At 38.1% G+C, this 19,957-nt stretch overlaps 1 protein-coding gene across 3 annotated transcripts in view; it reads left to right on the forward strand.

Moving 5' to 3' along the window:
* The window catches only part of PAM (peptidylglycine alpha-amidating monooxygenase), a 77,490-nt gene extending 62,634 nt beyond the window's left edge, over window positions 1-14,856 (forward strand). The window contains exons 15-24 of one of the 3 annotated variants that reach the window (XM_035888492.1): window positions 1,913-2,029; window positions 2,554-2,626; window positions 3,153-3,366; window positions 4,013-4,213; window positions 6,946-7,064; window positions 7,995-8,094; window positions 9,478-9,531; window positions 11,883-12,086; window positions 13,656-13,712; window positions 14,261-14,856. In XM_035888492.1, coding sequence (XP_035744385.1) covers window positions 1,913-2,029; window positions 2,554-2,626; window positions 3,153-3,366; window positions 4,013-4,213; window positions 6,946-7,064; window positions 7,995-8,094; window positions 9,478-9,531; window positions 11,883-12,086; window positions 13,656-13,712; window positions 14,261-14,442 — 1,321 coding nt within the window. In that variant the 3' untranslated portion in view covers window positions 14,443-14,856. The remainder of the gene's footprint in view (window positions 1-1,912; window positions 2,030-2,553; window positions 2,627-3,152; window positions 3,367-4,012; window positions 4,214-6,945; window positions 7,065-7,994; window positions 8,095-9,477; window positions 9,532-11,882; window positions 12,087-13,655; window positions 13,713-14,260) is intronic. The other 2 variants (XM_009648667.2, XM_035888493.1) reach the window with 2 other exon arrangements.
* The last annotated feature ends 5,101 nt before the right edge of the window (window positions 14,857-19,957 follow it).

Genomic DNA, 19,957 nt, shown 5'->3' on the forward strand with positions numbered 1-19,957 from the left:
GTATTCGACAGGGAGAAGATGCATGGAAGATCACTCCCATAAACCCATTTCAAAGTTCACTAGGCTTCCTTTGCGTAAAATACCTTACAGTCTCTTATTTACACTGAAAGCACTCAGTTCCCAGAAGAGCTGGGTAGTTGTTAGCAGGGAAGACTTAGAAGTCTAGACAGCACTGGTACTAAGAAACAAAATCATAATAAGGAAAGCAAATAATTTTTTTAAGTGGACTAGCTAGTCAGTTCTCCAGCAATATGATCTTGTTTTCTGAGGGTTTTTTGTACAATACCTACCATCACTAAGATTCTCTTCTGTGATTAGCTGTGCTGATTAATAATAACATTAATAATAATATTAGTTAAGTCTGCCCAGTGTTGGTTCTCCAGTTGTGGTCATCCATACCTAGAGCAAGTCATTACGAGTATTAGATTCCTTTTTGAATAAAAATGTTTAAAACCAAGAGAACATGTTATGGAAGATTACTGTCAGTAATGGTAAAGAATAAAACAACAGCTGCTGAATCACAGTCAAACAAGCAGATATGTCAAACAAGCCTACATCAGCATGCCATTGTGTGCCAGTACCCCTTACCCTATGTCTCCCTGTAGCATCACAGCAGAGCGTTTAGGAGGGCTCAGTAGAGAGTTTTAGTAACTATCACCTTGTGCTTAACCATTCATAGTGAAAAGGATTTAGTGCTTTCTGTCAGAAATTAAATAAATAGTTACTGTATATTATGGCAATATCTAAATATTATTTTTTAATCGTAGCCTATTCAGAAACTCAAACACATCCTGTCATAGATTTTTCTGGTTATATATGAAGCCAGTATTGCTTTTCCACATTGAAAATTCTAGACATATAAATATTTAATGTTATGGAGAGGTGAGGCTGCTAGGACTGTACAATATAAAGTTTTAATAGCTTTATTCATAGCCTTCTCTGTGACTACAAAGTATATTCTTGTTTACCAAGTTGCATCAATCATAGCTGGATTTCTCTTGGGATTAACAAATGGATTTAAAAATACAACATGAGAGGGGGTCTATGTCTTGTTTTCACACATTTTTCATCCACATCAAATACTCACAGTCTAATACCATTTCCTAATATTTAGACTTAAATTTTGCTCAAAACATTTTGCACTCTATTTATCTTCACTTCAACAGGTTAGAGTTAATAGCCAACTTTTCCATAGGGGTACAGACAACTATATTTTTTATTCTTTGTTAAGCATATTATGATTTTATGCCTACTAAATGTCTTCTGGAAAGTTAATCCTGGTTCTTAGTGTCTGAAATAGTAATGTGTTTAAATGGTGCTTATTAATATATTCCAAATACCCTGAAAATTGAGTGTAGAGTTGTGGGGGTAGAAGAAATACACATCATATCCTATAGTCTCCCGCAAGGATAAGAACCTTAAGACCTGAATCTTACAGCAGTAAGCTCTAGCAAAATATTGAATTGTGTTTGGAAAAAAAAAAAATCCAAAAGACATGCAAACGTGCATACACTGCCTTAGACAGTACAAAGTATACCTGTTCATACTGGCAATTATGCCGTGGTGATTAGCTACATTTTACTTGGCTACATTGTTTGATTTCCCATTCCTGATTTGCCACAGCAAAATTAAAAAAAAAAAAAGGAAGAGGTTTTTTGCCTGCTTGCTTTAGGATTATCTTAATCATGGCTGTGCACATTTAGTTTGGAAGTCATAACCTCAGTAGGAGATGCAGACATCCAACACTGTAACTCTTATAATCATACAATCATATAATAAGACTTATTTGAAGAAAAGAAGCCAATAACCCACCACTGGAATTAAACTACAGAACTCAGCTGTATGTTGCATGTGTATTGTTCATCAGTGGAACCTTCTAATGCTGGCTCTCTATTTCACTATTTTTGTATAGTTCTTTTGACAGCAAATTTGTTTATCAGCAAAGAGGACTTGGACCAATTGAACAGAGCACAATTCTTGTCCTGAATCCAAGTAATGCAAAACTGCTTCGTTCCATGGGCAAAAGTCTGTAAGTTATTTTTGCTTTTATCAATAGAAAATATTAGAAAAATATGGAAAATATAAATTTTTGTATATTTTACTCCAAAAAGTCCCCAAGACCATTTTCACCTGTTTTATATCACATTGTGTGATTGTAGCCTCTGAGTTTATTTAAATTAACAAACAAATGAAAATTACAAAGTCAACAACTAATACAAGTAATTCACCATCTTTACCACCTCCGCTTTCTAGCAATTCATACAATTTCATCTACCAGCCAGATTAACAGAAAAGCAGAGCTCATGAGTATTGTATATTGTCCTGAAAGATAGCAAGTAATAGCCTGAGATACCAGAAATCGAGTGAATTCCAGGGCTGAGACACTCTTGTCAAGAGAATTCTATTCTGTAAAGGTATCTTTTTCATTAATATTACAGGTAGTTAGTATGTACAACATTTGTTGCTATGTAGATAAAAAGCGAAGTCTTCACATCTACATCATTCTTCCTGAAAGATGTTTTTAATTTGATTCTTCTACGTTTGTACTTGCAGATTTTATTTACCACATGGTTTAAGTATAGATAAAAATGGTAACTACTGGGTCACTGATGTAGCTCTCCATCAGGTACGTTTTTGAAGCTTTAATGCTAAGGTCTTAATATTTAAAAAAAAAAAAATGTTTTTGTTTTCATGGAGATTTGGCATGAATTATTTATCTAGGCCTGTTAAGAAAAACATTTCAGAATATGCCTACAGAAATTGACATCTGTGGCCTTCATGGAATACAGTTGTATTGAATAATTTGCTACGTGGACATAGTATTCAGAAATAAAAGTATCTGTTTTAAAACAATGATTCTTTTGAAAAAGAATAGATCTTTCTGCTACATCTTTGCTTATCAAGTCTCCTATGTACTTAAACCCAGAATATGAAACTAACTTGTTCACTGTAATCACAGGAGATTTATATTTTATGCAAAAATTTCCTAGAACCGACACTGTTGAAAAACTGGTCAATATATTAAGGGTGTGTTTGGTATATAAATTTATCTTATGCACATTAATAGATATTTTTCCATAGGCAGTCATCCCTCTTAAATTTCACTTTCCATAACTGAAACTTCTTCTCTTCTCCCATTGTCTAAAAAAAAGGTTTTCAAACTGGGAGCAGATGGTAAAGAAGCATTACTGGTCTTAGGAGTAGCTTTGCAACCGGGCAGTGACAAAAATCATTTCTGTCAACCAACCGATGTGGCTGTGGATCCGATCACTGGCAGCATTTATGTCTCTGACGGCTACTGCAACAGCCGAATCATTCAGTTCTCTCCAAATGGATTGTACATGATGCAGTGGGGAGAAGGTACAGGTCAGAGCTCTTGGAACTTTACCCGTACTGCTGTTGTTATGGACTCACCATGAACCATGAGGTTGCTGATGTTAATATTGCTTTTATTTATGAATTTCTGTTACCGAAATACCTTCCAGGCCCTGGCTGAATTTCAGCCTTGTCATTGCATTCCAGTTTACTCTCTTCTATTCATACAGCTACTTGTAGTAGTTATATATTTACTACAAATAAAAAATGGGAATTTGTTAGCATTCTTTCAGGACAAGTCTTGGCATGTCCGGACTTACAAAGAAAATGTTCTGACTTTCACAAAAACCTTTTTTTTTTTCTTAAACATTTGATCAACTAATATAAGCCTTTAACCGTTTTTACAAGATGTATGCCATGATCCCATTACATTATTGCCTGACTGGATTCATGTATCAGGCATCAAACTATGCCAAATTTTATAGGGAAATAGTAAATCATAAATTCAGGATTTACAAAGACAATGTGACAGACTATCACAGTTTATCTACCTAAACAAACTTCTAGGAGAAGAAAGCAAGCTGACTTGATTCTTTTCCCAATGTCATACTGTGTTATGTGACATATTGCTGTTTCTAAGCAAAACTGATAGTTTTAGTGTGTACTTTAACAGAAACCTGGGTATTTTGTATTGCAGAGACTTCTTTAGGCAGAGCCAGACCTGGACAATTTCATATCCCTCACAGCTTAGCCCTGATCCCCGACTTCAGTCAGCTATGTGTTGCAGACAGGGAAAACGGTCGAATTCAGTGCTTCAGGTTGGAGACTGGGGAGTTCATAAGAGAGATCAAGCACAAATCATTTGGAAGACAGTTGTTTGCAGTTTCATATGTTCCAGGTAATTTTTTTTCCTGTTCTTCAGATTTCAAGTAGTTGCTCTATGCCAGTATGTCACAGTACACAGTGTTATTTCATGAAGAGTGCTATCATGTTATCTTAGGCCAGATATTTATTCTCTTTCAAAGTAGAGCTGATGTAATGGAAAATTTTAGAAATATCCTGTTTTCCTATTTGCAGGATGAGGGAAGCTTGCATATAAGCTCTGCTTCTGAGAAATGACTGATTAGACTCCCTAAATGTGATGTCAACAAGTAGATGATCTTGTTTGCTTCCTAGTGACTGCACAGTCAATAATTAGTTAACAATAATGTTTTAAAACATTCATCTCAAGCTTTATTGAAGAGAGCAAAATAAAGAGCTTCCGAACTATCAAGAAAAAAAATCTGAAAGCAAACAGTTTGAAAAAGTTGTGGGTTTTAATATCACAATCTGGTTAACAATTACTATATTAAGTTTTTGCGTTAGATTTTTAATACCAATGCTGAAGTAATGTAAGTGTCAAGAACTGGATAAGGAATTTTGGCATGTCAGGCTCCTGATTCTATAGTTGATCTCAAATTTAACATCATGGTTATCTCTCTTGCACCTGCCGAGAACATAAGAAATGTTTTACTGGTTGAGATACTTGATACCTATAGCCCAGCGCTCTGTCTCTGACAGTGGCAGCAAGAGAGGCGTTCTGAGGAGAATCTGTAAGCCTGGCTGCCTTTTGTGGTCCATTCCTCTCCTATCCCTAGGCATCCAGAAACACTTTATCTAGGGGTGTTAGGAGGTAGCTCCTGACCTCTTCTTCATAGTGTCTTTCTATAGACCTATTGCCCATGACTTTTCCTAATCCCGTTTTGAACTGGCTTGTAGTACTCTCTGCCTTCTTGACCTCATGCAGTTACAGGCTCCAGAAGCTCGCTAACCACCTTTATTTTTTTAATTTTAAAAAGTGACCTAGTTTCGCTGAGTGCTTCTCAATCCCAGTGTTTTAGGAGTTAGTGAAGAACAGTTCCACACTCCCCATATCTGCTGCCTTCTCCTTTCCAAACCACAGATCCCCAGCCACCTTACCCTCTCCCCATAAGCCATTTAATAGCTTCAGCCTCTTGTCTATTGTAGTTGCCTTTCTCTTCTAGCATCTTTAACTTCATTAGGACCTTCTTGAGATGCCGGGAGTAAAGCACTCAAGACATGGGCATGCTAAGTTTTTGCACAGTAGCAGAATTGTCCCCTCCATTCCTAATTCCTTCCTGATGACGCCCAACATTCTGTTGAAATTTTGGCTGTCACTGTATACAGAACCAAAGATCTCAGAAACCTTTCACTGATGGCTTGGAGATGCTTCTCCTGCGTTGTAGCTGCCAGTTCCAAGCTAAACATCGCGTAGGCAGGATCTGTATTTTTTTCACAGAAGCATCACTCTACATTTCTTTTTGCCAAAGCTCTTCTGCCAGCTGTTTGACAACTCTATTATTCTTACAAAAAGTCTTTCCAGACTTTCTCAATAACATCAAGCTTTTGACAGCTCGGCAGAACTCAGTACCTTCCTCAGACTGGGAGATGTCACTGTTCACCCCATTCTTCAGGTCACTGATGAGACTATTGAATGAAATTGTTTCTGGCTCTGATCCCTGCAGGATCATACCATTCAGATTTCTCTATCCTGAAAAATGATAAACTCTCCCGTGAAGCTCTGCTCTTTGCTTCTTGTTCATTAATGGGTCTTTCATTTAGCCCTGTGACAATTGACATTCTTTAATAACCTCTGATGCACAACCCTGTCAAAGGCTTTCTGAAAATCCAAGTATGTCTACAGAATCTCCTTTACCTGGCTGCTTTTTCTCCCCATTCAGAGGTGAGGAACAATTTCCCCTTAGAGGAGCCAGAGCAACTTGCTCCCGACAGGCTACACTTACCCATGTCTTATTCTTCATTATGAATTCTACCATCTTACTGGGGATGGAAGCCAGAATTACTGACTTAAAGTTCCCAGGCACCCTTTTGAGGACTTCTTGTAGGTGGACATTACTTTGGCAGTCTGCTAGTCTTCTGGAGGAGTGGCTGTTTGCAATGCTAGGTTATTCAGCTTGGCCTGAGGTCTGTAATTTCACATTTGAGTTCCTTCAGAATTTGAGTGAATGCTATCCAAACCTGGTGAGTTATTAATCTCCAATTTGTCTAACACCTTTTGTGTATCTCCTTCCAGTTGAGCTGGCTCCTCTGACCTATTTGCTATGAAGAAAAAAAAAAAGTGTCGGAATCTCCTCAACATATTCAACAGAAAAAACTGACTAAAACTGAGATTCTGTGCCACAGGCCCCTCATCCCTGAGTCTCCCTTTCACACCTTTTCCTCTTGTGTTCCCACTGGTTCCCTAGCTGACTTTCTGCTTTTGATGCACTTAAAGAACTTTCCGTTATCATATCAAACATCCTTAGCAAAGCATTCTTCAGATTTTTTAAACTCTTTTACATTCTTTTTACATTTAACCAATCTGTAAAAAATTGCATTGCTTGTTCTTCTCATTGGAACAAAGTGTGCATCTTTTAAATGCCAAACTTTTACCTGCTAAATCTTGCTTAATCTCCCTCTTGCGATTTAGTTTTCTGTTGAGTTACCTTTCTATCTGTCTTTGCCTCTGTCTTCCTCTCAGACAACCTTTTTTCATCTATACTATTACAATTCATCTTCACTGTAGTTTGCTGTGTGGGGGTTGTTAAAGCAAATCTAATGTTGTTGCAGGTGGTCTCCTCTTTGCAGTTAATGGAATGCCTTATCCTGGAGGGGCAGAACCAGTGCAAGGATTTGTGATGAACTTCTCTACTGGAGAAATAATTGATACTTTCATTCCGCTTAGAAAGGTAGAGTATTGCACAGAGTGCCTGGTGCATACAATTATATATGTGAGAACATTGGTAACATCCTATTTCTCCAATTTTTCTGTAAGACTACTACAGGAAATAAGATGTTTTATAATGTAAGGTATTCAAAAGGAATTCTTTATAATATTAACTTAATAAAGACACTAGAATTTCAAAAATTATACTACCCTCAAGTTGATTCCTACAGATAATACCTTCAGTAAGGATAACTACTTTATTGCTGTCAGACAGTACTTAAAAGCTAATTTAAGAGAAGAATGAATGGCATGAAATATTCATATAGTTAGATGCTAGTAATGTCAAAAATAGAGTGTATTCCTAACCAGAAATATTATTCAACTGTATGGTTACATCCCCTCTGTACAGAAGATTAGTGTAGAAGTTAAGGCTAAATGTCATTCATACAGGACATAAAAATTGTTTATTGAAAAAAAAAATCCATATATTGTCTTAGACTAAAGAAAGAATGTTAAGATTCCCATTTCTGGGTAACACACATACAGTGTTATTTGCAGCCCAGTCTTTTAGAGTTATTTTTTTTTTCTGAGTATAGCAAATAGCTATGTTGCATACAAGTTAACAAAGATTAAATACGTGGGCTTGAAACCAAGATTCATGATTTTTTAAATATATATTTCACAGGATAAATTGAATGCAAGAATTTAAATACAACTATTATGAATATAAAAATTGGTTAGCATGAATACATCTAATAATCTCCATGTTGTTGTCCATGGAGAAGGCAACCATAGGCTAGAAATGGAATTCCTCTCCCTTCACTCATGTTGGGCCTTCACACCAGCACCTGCTGCATTTTCCAGTCGGAGGACTGAATATGACCAGTCTCAAGTTCAGGGTTAGTGAATGTGTAGACACTTGAGAGTAATCTTTGACTGCTTGTCTTCACAGAGCTTTGAGATGCCACATGATGTTGTTGCTTCAGAAGATAAAACAGTATTTGTTGGAGATGTTCATGCCAGAGTAGTGTGGAAGTTCACATCCACAGAAAGTATGTTCTTTTTGTTCTTAATGTCACAACTTCAAACTTTGTATCTTCAGATCAGTACCACTTATCTGGTACCACTGGCAAGGAACCTGGCAGCTTAATGACAATGATTTGAGTACACTACAAGCTCTGCCTGCAAAAGTTCTGTGCTACTGCTCAGCTTTCATTAAAAGACCATTCTTCAGCATTGCTGTATGCTTTGTCAAAGGAGAGTCCTGAGTGCATTAGTTTGTTTGTTGCAGGAGGAATCAAAATGCATTTGCCTTGTGGTAGATCTATCGCTTGTCATGTCAGTACCTGCTTAAACAAAAGCATGACTTTAGCATTATAGTAATTTTAATGTATCATTTGCTGAGAAGTCAACTGCTTCCTTTGAGGTTATCGTATAGGAAACTACCAGGGGCTGAAGTAAAAACACAAGTCAACTTAAAATTTATATTCATTCCATTGGGAGTATTCATCATTTGAAAAATGAATCTAGTATAATTTGAAGTCCAATTTCCATGAAGTGGAAACACTTCCCAGTTTTAATCTAGTAACCCCCAAGCCAAGGAGCCTGACTTCAGGGAGAGGGACCTGATTAGTCAGACATCAATTTAGTAGGATTTGGTGAGAGATTAGATATTTTACAGGAGTAAAAATATAATCCACTGTTACATTATATTGGATAAAAAATGTATGAGAGAGAAAAAGCCTCAGGCTTCAGGGTGTTAGTCAACCAGTAAGAGTCTGCTGTTATAAATGAACTTCTGACTAAGCCAGTTATTCCATATTTGTCTGTTTATAATTCATGGGTTTTCCTTTGGGGTATCTGGTATCAGCTCCTGTTAATAACAGGAAACTGGACCAGATAAATTGTAATTCTAGCTGGATATGGCTTTTTCTGCATATAGTAACCTGAATGAGAACACTTCTAGACTTTTATTCAAAGAAACATGAGAACAAAAAAATAACAGAATTATTCATCACTTACAGGCTAGATGTGGAAAGTCCTTGTATATAATTTTCTTTTTAGCTTTTGTTTCAGTATAAAAATACAGTAGCCATGGAGCCCTGATTCAGCCAGCCTTTAGTCCATCATGATTTTGATTATAATTAAGAGTTTTATTTTTCTGGGAATCCCTGAACCTTTACATGTGCCCATAAAATCTCTCTGTGGCGTGAGTTAATTATTACAAACACCTTCCATGAATCAAGCTCTTTTCTTTTTTCCATGGCCTTGTGAGCTATTGAATGGTTTATATTGACTCGCCTTGGTGAAGTTCAGGTGCTGATGGGATTGTTTACTGTAGGATTGTACTGTACAGTTGAGAAAGCTAGCAGGAAAATGTCACTGAGCGTCTTTCTGAAATGTCAGTTGTCCTGAAGAATAATTTTGTTTTACAGAAATGGAACATCGGTCAGTTAAAAAGGCTGGTATTGAGGTGCAGGAAATAAAAGGTTAGTCTGATTCATACCAGAAATGAAGGAACCAAGTATTTTTCACATAGACTAGGACTGCTTCTGCCAAGTTGGAGGGAAAAATGCTAACTAGTTTCACTGTTGTTTTATTTTTCACCATCATTTCATACAGTGAGTATAGATAAAACGAGCTGGTGTAGGAAGCATGAGAAACCAGCTTGTAACAAGCGTTACATGGTAGATGCTATTTTACAGCCAATCTAAACATTTCAGTGATGACAAGTGCTTCACAGGCACCGAGATAAAAATTTAACTAGTGGATTAATTCCGTACCACCATCTGGTGTGGTCCAGATTGGTATCTGTGTCAGCTCCCTTAGATGCAGAAATAGCTCTGAAATATAACTGTGATACTTACTCCCCAGCACCCTCCCCCCTGCTCCACAACCCTCAGTCACCAAAAAAGGGTTATTTGCAATGGCAGCTGGTTTATCTTTCGGCATAGTCTTTCAGTACACAGCCTTGCCAGTCACACCATATGGCAAAGAAATATCATTTTTTTCTATTTAGATATATTTCCCTGGATTTACTGCTTTCTTTTTTTTTAATTTTACTGCACGAAAATGAAAAAAAGAAAAAAAAAAGAAAATAAAAACATGTAGAAAATTAAGGAGATAAAGAAATACATGTAGAGGAAATTGAAAGGGGGTAAAATAGCAATTCAGGAAGAGGAAAAGTAATTTTAACCATTAGTATTCCGTTATATAGGCCTTTTCTGTTGAAAAGGAAAAGTTCATTTCTCTTTCAGGAAAACAGTACCAGGCTATGGAGAGGTCTCTACAAAATGTTCAAATGTTCTTAACTGTTTTACTTTGGTTGAATTCAGACCTTGTGTGATTTGCTTTAGCCATGTATATGCAGACAAAGAAAAATAGCAAAAGATCCCACCTGCCAATTGGAAGCACATAGAATAAAGTAGGCTGATGTTATAAAACAATGAAATGCTTACCGTCAAAACCATTATCCTTCTGTTTTACCTCTGCTGGTACATCAGTCCTCCTGAGGTACCCAAAAAGGAAGTGTTGACATTACAGCATCCACAGTGCAACAAACCTAGGTATACATTAATGCGTTTCAGCTTTCTTTAGGCAGATACCACGCTAGCTGACACTTCTAATGTTACAGAGACAAATGCAATAGTAGCACCAGGGTAAGAAACAGTTTTCAAGTAACAATCTCTGAAACTGCTTAGGGTACATAAACTGAAATTAACGTTTTTTCAACTCCACTTGAAGAAAACAGATGGCCAACGGACTTTGTGTCATCCTGTGCTTAATAAATGGACAGGAGTGGCCTCCTGGTGACAGACTGTTACTATTGCTTGCACTGCTGTGAAGTGGGGGAAAATACATGAAGAACAGTAGCTTTGCCCAGAGGTGGGCAGGATGGTGGAGGAAAATTGTTCTTGGCTATTACTACTTTCTTGAACAGACAGCATGTTATTGTGTCCTTGTTACCATCGTGTTAGTTATAACAATGATTATCATTGTTATCATTCTATTAGTCTTACGCGTAAACTGAAGCATTTTCTATTCTTTCAGAATACATCATTTTAAGTTTGATACAGAATCAAAACAGAGTTGATGCAGAGTGTGTTTCTGATGCAGCTACCTCTTAAGACAGGCAGTTAAGTCAGGCTTTAAAACATAAAGCTAGACAGTTTTACTCCTTAGAAGTTAGCACAAAGCATGTGATCTTTTATACATATACAAAACAGCATAGAGGATTTTACTGAAATTGTTTTTCTCCTTGTAGGTGGAGGGGTAACAGGTTAGTCAGGAATGACTGGATGCAGTTTTCAAAAGCTCTCCAGGTGTACAGAGCCAGAGTTCTTTCACGGGATATGGCCATTCTGAAAATTTAACCCTTTGTCACAAGTTTACTAGAAAGAAATTTAAATGCTTTCCTTTTTGTTTATGATAATACAACATGTACTGGATTTCTGTATTTCTTGTGGAAGTATTATTGTCGAAGGGAGATATTTAATTGATATTACCTCACACGCTAATTTGGAAAAATAGATCTTTTGGGGATTTCCCTATATTTTAAATGACAGATACTTTTAAAGACAAAATTCTCCCTGACACCTCTCCTCTCCCCATTCAAGAAAAGGGGAGGGTATCTTTGCTAGTGAGTGATACCATTCAGAGTCTCTCTGCCTCACATTTGGAATAACATCAGCAAGAGCTAAAAATGTCTCCATAAGTGTTTGTCTTTTGTTTTCTTGTTACTCAACACTTCAGGTATTCTAGCTTGTTCTATTCTTTAATGCCTTGTTCTGTGTTGCTTGATGCATATGGATGACATATTGAAATTGTCTTCTTTTTAAAGAACCAGAAACAATTGTAGAAGCCAGATTGAAAAACAACCCAGAATCAACAGACCCTCTAAAGAAGCAGGAAAAACAACATCTGGTCCGACAGGCCAGCACTGGAGTTTCCTTTGTTCTTATTACAACTCTTCTAATTATCCCTGTTGTTGTCCTGCTGGCAATTTTAGTATTTATTCGATGGAGGAAGACAACTGTCTATGGAGGTAACCATGAGTAACTCTCGAGAATGGGCTTCTATCATTCCAGTTCGAAACATCACTGGACTCTGAGGGATGAGGGTATGAGGAGAGAGAGGCTTACTGTCCCTTCACCCTTCTGAGCAGTTACTGTGGTGCTGCATGCAAAGACTCAGCATGCACATGGCAACTGCATCCCCCTGTGCTTTTAATATTACATACCACCTTTCCAGAACATGTATCTAAAAACTTTAATTGGTGTCAAGCTGAAAACTGGTATCTCAAAAATGACTAGAATATATTCATGTTATCATCTAGAATACATGAATTTTAATACTCTGAGCATAGTTTCACTTTCACTTTGGGACCTTTAAATTGTTGAGAACAAAGGACTCTATGAGTATTATAAAAGTATAAGCAAAATGCAAACAGATAACATTTAGAAGAGGTTATATTATTGTTCACCACTACCTTGTGCGTTTCATGGGTCAGACGAGTTTCCATAATGCACCTCCATCCACTGCTGAGAGAGCTTTAATTGGTACTTACAATGCTATGTAAATTTGTTCTTAATTCATATGATATAATAACATATTTTTTGAGAAACTGGTAGACTGCAGTAGGGGTTTGATCATTACACTGGTTATTTTGTATGGCATAAATAGTTTTATCGAGATATTCTCGTCATGAGAAGAAAATGGACATGGAATACACAAGCTTCTGCCACTGGCTGGGACATACTATGGCAGAGTAGGTAATTCAGCAATCTAGTATTGCTGTGCAACTGAATTGGATGTATTTCATCTGAAGATTTCAGCGTGTAGCTTCCCGACTCTTTGTGTTCAGACATGGTTAGCACATCAAATGTGCCAACGCTCTAGACTTCTGCAGTACTGCCGTTCATGGATATGATCCATAACAGCATTTTTGCATTCCATTTGGATTCAAGCAGTGCTTGGATTTACTGTGTCAAAGAGCACGGTACAGTTACATTGGTAAAAGTAAACCTCTTGTGCAGATTTATGGAAACTGAGTAGTATATAGGAAAAGACAGTTTGGTCATGGCATTTAATTTTTCTTCAGATGAAGGATGGCAAGAGTTACCAGGGAGGAGGATATAGTTTATGAGGGGTGAGAGAATGTTGCTCCAAAATATCTGAAGAAATTCACAGATCACTGTCTTCCAGAAAGCCAGTCTTCTCTGAAGGGAAACCACACGATTTCAAATGTCAAGCTGTATTTTGCAGTGTGCTGCAATGTAGTTGTGCATATTACAAATCACAAGGTTCTTGTCTTTCATATAAATTCTTCACAGTAACATAAGTGAACAGTTGAGGGAATGAAATTCTCAGAAAAAACTTACATGCAAATCTTCTTAATGGCTGAATTGGCATAAACTGAACATCTGTGGTATGATAATTCTGTTAGGAATTGTAATTTCACATTAATCAAGAAGCTGAAAAGTATCAGGTTTGCTTCTCAGAGCTGCTGATCGATGTGTTTGATGCCTGTGCTTTGTATCAGAAAATACAGATAATTGTTTAATCATACAATATTATTTTCTTAGCTCATTTTTGAAATTACCTTATTTTTCAGCTGATGGGGATCACAAACTTGATTCAAGTTCAGGCAGAATTTTAGGCAGACTTAGAGGTAAGTCTAAATCATTGGAGATCCTTTAGGAACGCAGTAGCTGGAGGGTTTTTTCTGTATTCAGTCCTAGCTGAGTAACAGATTTGACAGAACTTTCTCAGGGGGAGGACTGGGGGCAAACTGCAGGTGTTTTGTGGAAATGTCTTTTACGACACCTTTCGTCCGTCGTTATCTGCACACTGAAGAGGATGTGTCACTACCAGTGGGAGAGCAGTAGCTGTTATAATGAGTTATTTGTGGATCTGGTGAATGAAACGAAGCACTTTGAGACTAAGGGCCAACTGGTGGGAACACAAATAGCCTGCGTAAAGACTTAATGAATCAATGGATGCTGAAAAAAGTAGTTTGAAGCATCTACTTCAAAGATTGATTTCCTTCCCCTTTCATAATCTCTACACTCAGCTTTTGTGGCTCATGGGCTGCTCTTTACAAACAGTTTCTGGAAGGACGCTTTAAAAAATTTCCACTATATCGTTGAATGAGTAGATAGATTTTTATTCCCCCTGTACAGTAAAGCAAACCATATGACAAGCCTTTCCTTTCCACAGGGAAAGGCGGTGGTGGCCTAAACCTTGGGAACTTCTTTGCAAGCCACAAAGGCTACAGCCGAAAAGGGTTTGACCGACTGAGCACTGAGGGAAGCGATCAAGAAAAAGACGAAGATGATGGCACAGATTCAGAGGAAGAGTGTTCAGCACCTCCACCCCCACCAGCACCTTCATCATCCTGAAACCAGCCTTTGAGTTCTCCATTATACGATTCACCCTTGAATGTCAGATTCCTTTTCCCTTAAGCACGTTTAAGATTTTGTGTATTTAATTGTAAACTGTACTAGTCTGTGTGGGGCTGTACACTGGTTACTTTAATTTTTGTTTGGTTTTAGTTCTGTTTTTTAAGTGGAGGAGTGTATGGAAATTCCATATCAGTGCCATTGTTTTTTATGTGACCATCTAATAAAGCAAACAGTCTTCTAATTGCAGCACTGATTTAAAGCAGTAGTATCTTCTCATCTCAAACTGGGGATCTTGTAAATAAGTCTTACTATCTGCTTCAAAATATTTTTCTTGTAACTGTTCAGTTGCCAATTTCTGTTTTGTGCCTTTCCTATTCAATGTCCTTAACCTGTTGCAGTACAGAGAAAATACAGTGCCACAAGAAAATGAAGCTGCTAAATCTTCTTCTATTTTTTTAAAATCACTAGCATTATATTGCATTGAAGGAAAGAAAAAAGTCTCTATTTAATTTTTTTTCTTCTTCCTAACTTGATGTGTTTCTGGAATGTCTTATTTTTAGATGGTATCACTGTTAGAACACTATTTTCAGAAGCTGAATGTAATTTGTGTAATAAAGTATTCGCAGAGCATTAGCTGTCAGAGTGTACTTTGGAATTTTTGCATACTTTTTTGGTTTTTATATCCAACTTTTGTAAAACTTACACAGACCACTTAATACAGTAAAAATTTTAATGTCTTCTACCAGCAGAGAAAAAGTGCTATTTTGTATGGAAGCTGGAAAAATAACTTTACTATGTCACAGGGTTTTTTTCTTTTGAAGACTAAGGATTTACATACATGTACAAAGTCAAGCTTAAACATTTAAAGAGGAGTTTTACTTGTATAATAAAACTGTAGGGTATTTACTTGAATAAAACCTGGTCACAGCTAAGAGGAAACCTGTGTCTCAAATTAAATATGCAAATTAGTCAGAATAGGCATTTAATACTACCTGATTTGTAGTACTGATTTTCTTGTTTCTCCACACTTCCTTTTCCATCCATACAGCAGGAGTCCTCAATTCCCTAATGTGCTCACTCATTGAACAGGAGATTTGCGGAAGACCTGCTAGGTAATTATCCTGGCTGTATGAGTCATCTGAAGTGTGAATCATTGTGTGACATCATCATGATTTATCAGTCTAGTTTGAGGATCAGAACATGATTAATCTCCTTTTAAAACCTGTATTATGAGCAGAGTGTACACAGCTGTAATTGCCACAGGTTTTTATGAAACAGCTTTCATTATCATCATTGCAGGTATTACAACAGGCTGTTGCTGGTGTTGAGCTTGAAAAATAGTCTTTAGGTTTCTTGTGGCGGCAGGTTTCACAAGGTATTTTTTGAGGGAATAAAGGTGATGGTAAATGGAAGAAAAGATAAGATTTCCTCCCCCGGCAATATTTTATAAATCTTTTTCTGGAACAAAAACTCAAAATCCTTGGCAGGTTGTTTTTTCTCAAGTACAGCAAAATCTCCAGGATAGCTTTCTAAAATGCTGGAGTACAGGCTCAGTTTCATGTGATATGTATTTAGTGCGTACTCTTAAGTCACTTCCTTTCCTGCCAATTTCTATTTTCTGAATGTTACAATGAAAATGGCCTGTTTCTGTCTGTCTTGCCTTTGAAAGCAAGACACTCTTATTTTTAGCTGTGGCCTTGATCCTCTTGTATATGAATAAAACAAATAAGGTCCTTGGGAAGGATCTTCTAAAGCTGCCTGCAAAGATGACAAGTCACCAGTTTACAGGAAGTTTTCAATGCGAGCAATTAGGAGAGCTGCGGTGGAACTGCTGTCATACGTGGTGTATATGGCATCAGTTCTAAAAGATCACAGGCTTTTTTTCTAGCATTTGGATAGCACACGTTATGTCCATCTGATGTTGGGTGTTCTCTGCTTCCCTGGTATTAGGTCGATAAAGATAACATGCAGCTGCCTCCTTCCTCCTTTCCTTTAGCTGATCCTTCTCTCCAATTAAAAAAAATGCTTTGGTGAGAGGGGAGTAGCTGAACACAGTTTACTTGCAAGTACATACTAAAACAGATTAGTTTGGCGTCAGTGATAATCTGCTCTCTGGAGTTCAGAGACTTGTCTCTGCAATAATCCTGAGCTGCATAAAGAGAAGCGTGACAAGGGAGGTGATTCTGCCCCTCTGCTCCACTCTGGTGAGACCTCACCTGGAGCCCTGCATCCAGCTCTGGAGCCCTCAGCACAAGAAGGACATGGACCTCTTGGAGTGGGTCCAGAGGAGGGCTACAAAAATGATCCGAGGGCTGGAGCACCTCTCCTACGAGGACAGGCTGAGGGAGTTGGGCTTGTTCAGCCTGGAGAAGAGAAGGCTACAAGGAGACCTCGTGGCCTTTCAGTACCTAAAGGGGGCTTATAAGATGGGGACAGGCTTTTTAGTAGGGCCTGTAGCAATAGGGCAAGGGCTAATGGTTTTAAACTAAAAGAGCGTAGATTCAGACTAGTTATTAGGAAGAATTTTTTTTTTTTTACAATGCTGGTGGTGAAACACTGGAACAGGTTAACCAGAGAAGTTGTGGATGCCCCATCATTGGAAGTGTTCAGGGTCAGGTTGAGCAACCTGATCTAGTGAAAGATGTTCCTGATCACTGCAGGGGGTTGGACTTGATGGTCAAGGTCCCTTCCAACCCAAACCATTCTGTGATTCTCTGATAACTGCGTTGACAGACAAACAGCTACCTTTCCAGCATCCAGTGAATTTCAGCATGTCAAGTTGCATGCTTTAATTTCATACAGGTACAATGGCAGAAAAGCTGAACCTGCTTGAAGGCACTGAATGTTCTTTATCTCTAATTAAAGTTGCATCTTATGAAAACAATGTACCAGAGATTTCACACTGCAATAGAAAATTCATATGAAAAGGAAGACACAAGCTTTCTGTAATCATAGCTCTAGTTTTAATCAGCCAGCAGACCATCCTAGCAGGTGCTATGTGCTAATACAGTTATTTATGTATTAAATGTTGAATACTGCTTAGTCAGTCTTGGCTAGTGGAGCTGGAGTGCACGTGTTTAATTTAGCAATTGTCCCGGTTAAGACTATGCTTTTTAATGAACAACATGGAATTGCACATTTTAAGGCTTCAAAGACATGACACTAGCTTTTATGAATTGCCAATTCATCTTTTCTTAAGCCTTTTCAAGATGGAAAAAACTCAGCTATTGTAGGGGCTGAATATTTTCATTAAAATGAAGCCGATGAAGTAGCTAAGCGCCTTTCCCTGTGGTAGTACTGTGTGAAGCATCTCCCTGTTTTGAACAGCCTAGCACAGCGGTGCGAAGGGGGCTGCTGGCCTCCGGTAGGGGGGTGTCACAGCCCCAAAGTGAGGGCTGACAGGGGCAACCACGAGCTGCCGTGGGCAGGACGCAGCAAGCCCTAACGTGCCAGTTGTCACCCAAGTCACCTGAAGGTGTCCCAATTAAATGAAATTACCATCCCAATTAAGCAGCGGTCCTTGCCACAAGTATCATTAGGTGTAAATTGATTCCTTGGGAGGCATCTTGATTAAGTAGAGTTTTCTAATTAAGTGGTGCACTGTAGTAGTTAATGAGGATTTATAGATCAATGCAGTAAATTGTAACAGCTTCTTGCTTGCCAAAACTAGATTTATTTATGCTTTATCAGAACTTTTGGGCCAGTGATGTCTGTCATGCTACAGAGGATTAGGATTAAGTGCGGGTCGTGGTACAGAGAAGGGACTTCGCTGATCTTTATCTTGCCATTCAAACACACATGTAGGAACTTGTTTGAAAAGACTTTGTACGTATTGGCAATACAAGTTATGGGGAGCGGATTACTGCTGAGCAACTCAAAAGGAACTTTATTACTTAATTGCACACTGGGACATACGTTTAAATTTGAAAGACTCTGTTATGATGTAGTGCACAGTTTGTGTGGATTCATGTAATGTACTAATAAAAACAGAACCAAATGTCCAGGTCAATTAAAATTAAGATCTGAAATTAGGCCACTGTATTTTCTATGTAAGGTAGATGCTAGTAAACCCTAGAGTTTTAGCACCCTGATTTGCCTCTACCTGGTTGCTGGGGGTTTTTTACTTCTTAAATGTGAAAATATTTTTTCCTTCATTGTGAATTTTCAAAATTTGTTAGCAAAATTTACCCTATAACTGCTCTTCAAACTCCTCTACAACACCTGTGAAAAATTTAGATTCACCTGTGTAGCTTAACATTACTGGCAAAAGAAAAGAGGGGAGCTAACAGTGTAGAGGAGGATTTTAAATCTCCAGTGGCAGCTACTTATCGAAGCAAAACCTGTGACCTTCTTGCTGTTTCTGGACATGGTGGCTGGAAAAACCTAAAGGAGCATCCAGCTGGCTTTGTTACACACATATTTGGAGAGGTACAAGGGGGAGCTGCATGGGAGCAACTTGGAAGCTGCACTAGAATTTTCTAACTCCTCCAGGTCACGAAGACACATTTGCTGAACTGCTCTTTTCTTTAGCTCCTTTCCGCTAGTGTTTCTTGTCAACTAGCTGCATGTGAAGCACAATATCCTGCCAGTGAAGCTCTGTCTGATTTAATTGTACAACTTTAAAAAAAAAAATACACAGATGATGTAAAGGCATTTTTTTTTTCCTAGGGAACTGTGCCAGAAGTACCATTTTAAAGATGCAGTGAAGCAATTTGTTCCTAGTGGAACAAATAGTCAGTAGTAACAGTTCAGCAAACTAGGGAAATTATTATTAGTTACTGTCCTGGTTTCAGCTGGGATAGTTAATTTTCTTCCTAGTAGCTGGCATAGCTCTGTGTTTTGGATTTAATATGACAATAATGTTGAGGACACACTGATGGTTTAGTTGTTGCTGAGCAGTGCTTACACCAGTCAAGGCCTTTTCAGCTTCCCCTGCTCTGCTGGGTGCACAAGAAGCTGGGAGGGGGCACAGCCAGGACAGCTGACCGAAACTGGCCAAAGGGCTATTCCAGAACGTAGGGCATCATGCTCAGTATATAAATCAGGGGAGCCCTCCACCAGGGGGAAGGTGAGCAAGCAGCTGTGTGGTTCTTGGCTGCTGACTGGAGCTAAACCACACATAGAGGCATTTTTTTCCTAGGTAACTGTGCCAAAAGTACAATTTTAAAGATGCATTGGAGCAATTTGTTCCTAGCAAATAGGCAGTGGCAACAGTTCAGCAAACTAGAGAAATTATTATTACCAACTACATCTGTTTTTCAAACTGAAAGCTATGAGAAACATTTTTTTTTTATTAGAATTTAAGAATTTTGACAGAATGGGGATAAGGCAACCCACATGCCCAGCCATAACAGGCTAAAGTTGGTGGTACTTACCATGTATGTTTTAAGAGCAGAACCCTGCCCCAGCCACCCTACTCCTCAATGCTTTGCCTCCCTCCCTCCCCCCCATGTTTGTTACTGGTTTCTTCTGCCGTGGCACATCCTATCCTAAAACTGCAGCTCAAGATAAA

Source organism: Egretta garzetta, unplaced genomic scaffold, assembly GCF_000687185.1.
Source record: "Egretta garzetta isolate BGI_Z169 unplaced genomic scaffold, ASM68718v1 scaffold271, whole genome shotgun sequence".
Classification (NCBI taxonomy): domain Eukaryota; kingdom Metazoa; phylum Chordata; class Aves; order Pelecaniformes; family Ardeidae; genus Egretta; species Egretta garzetta.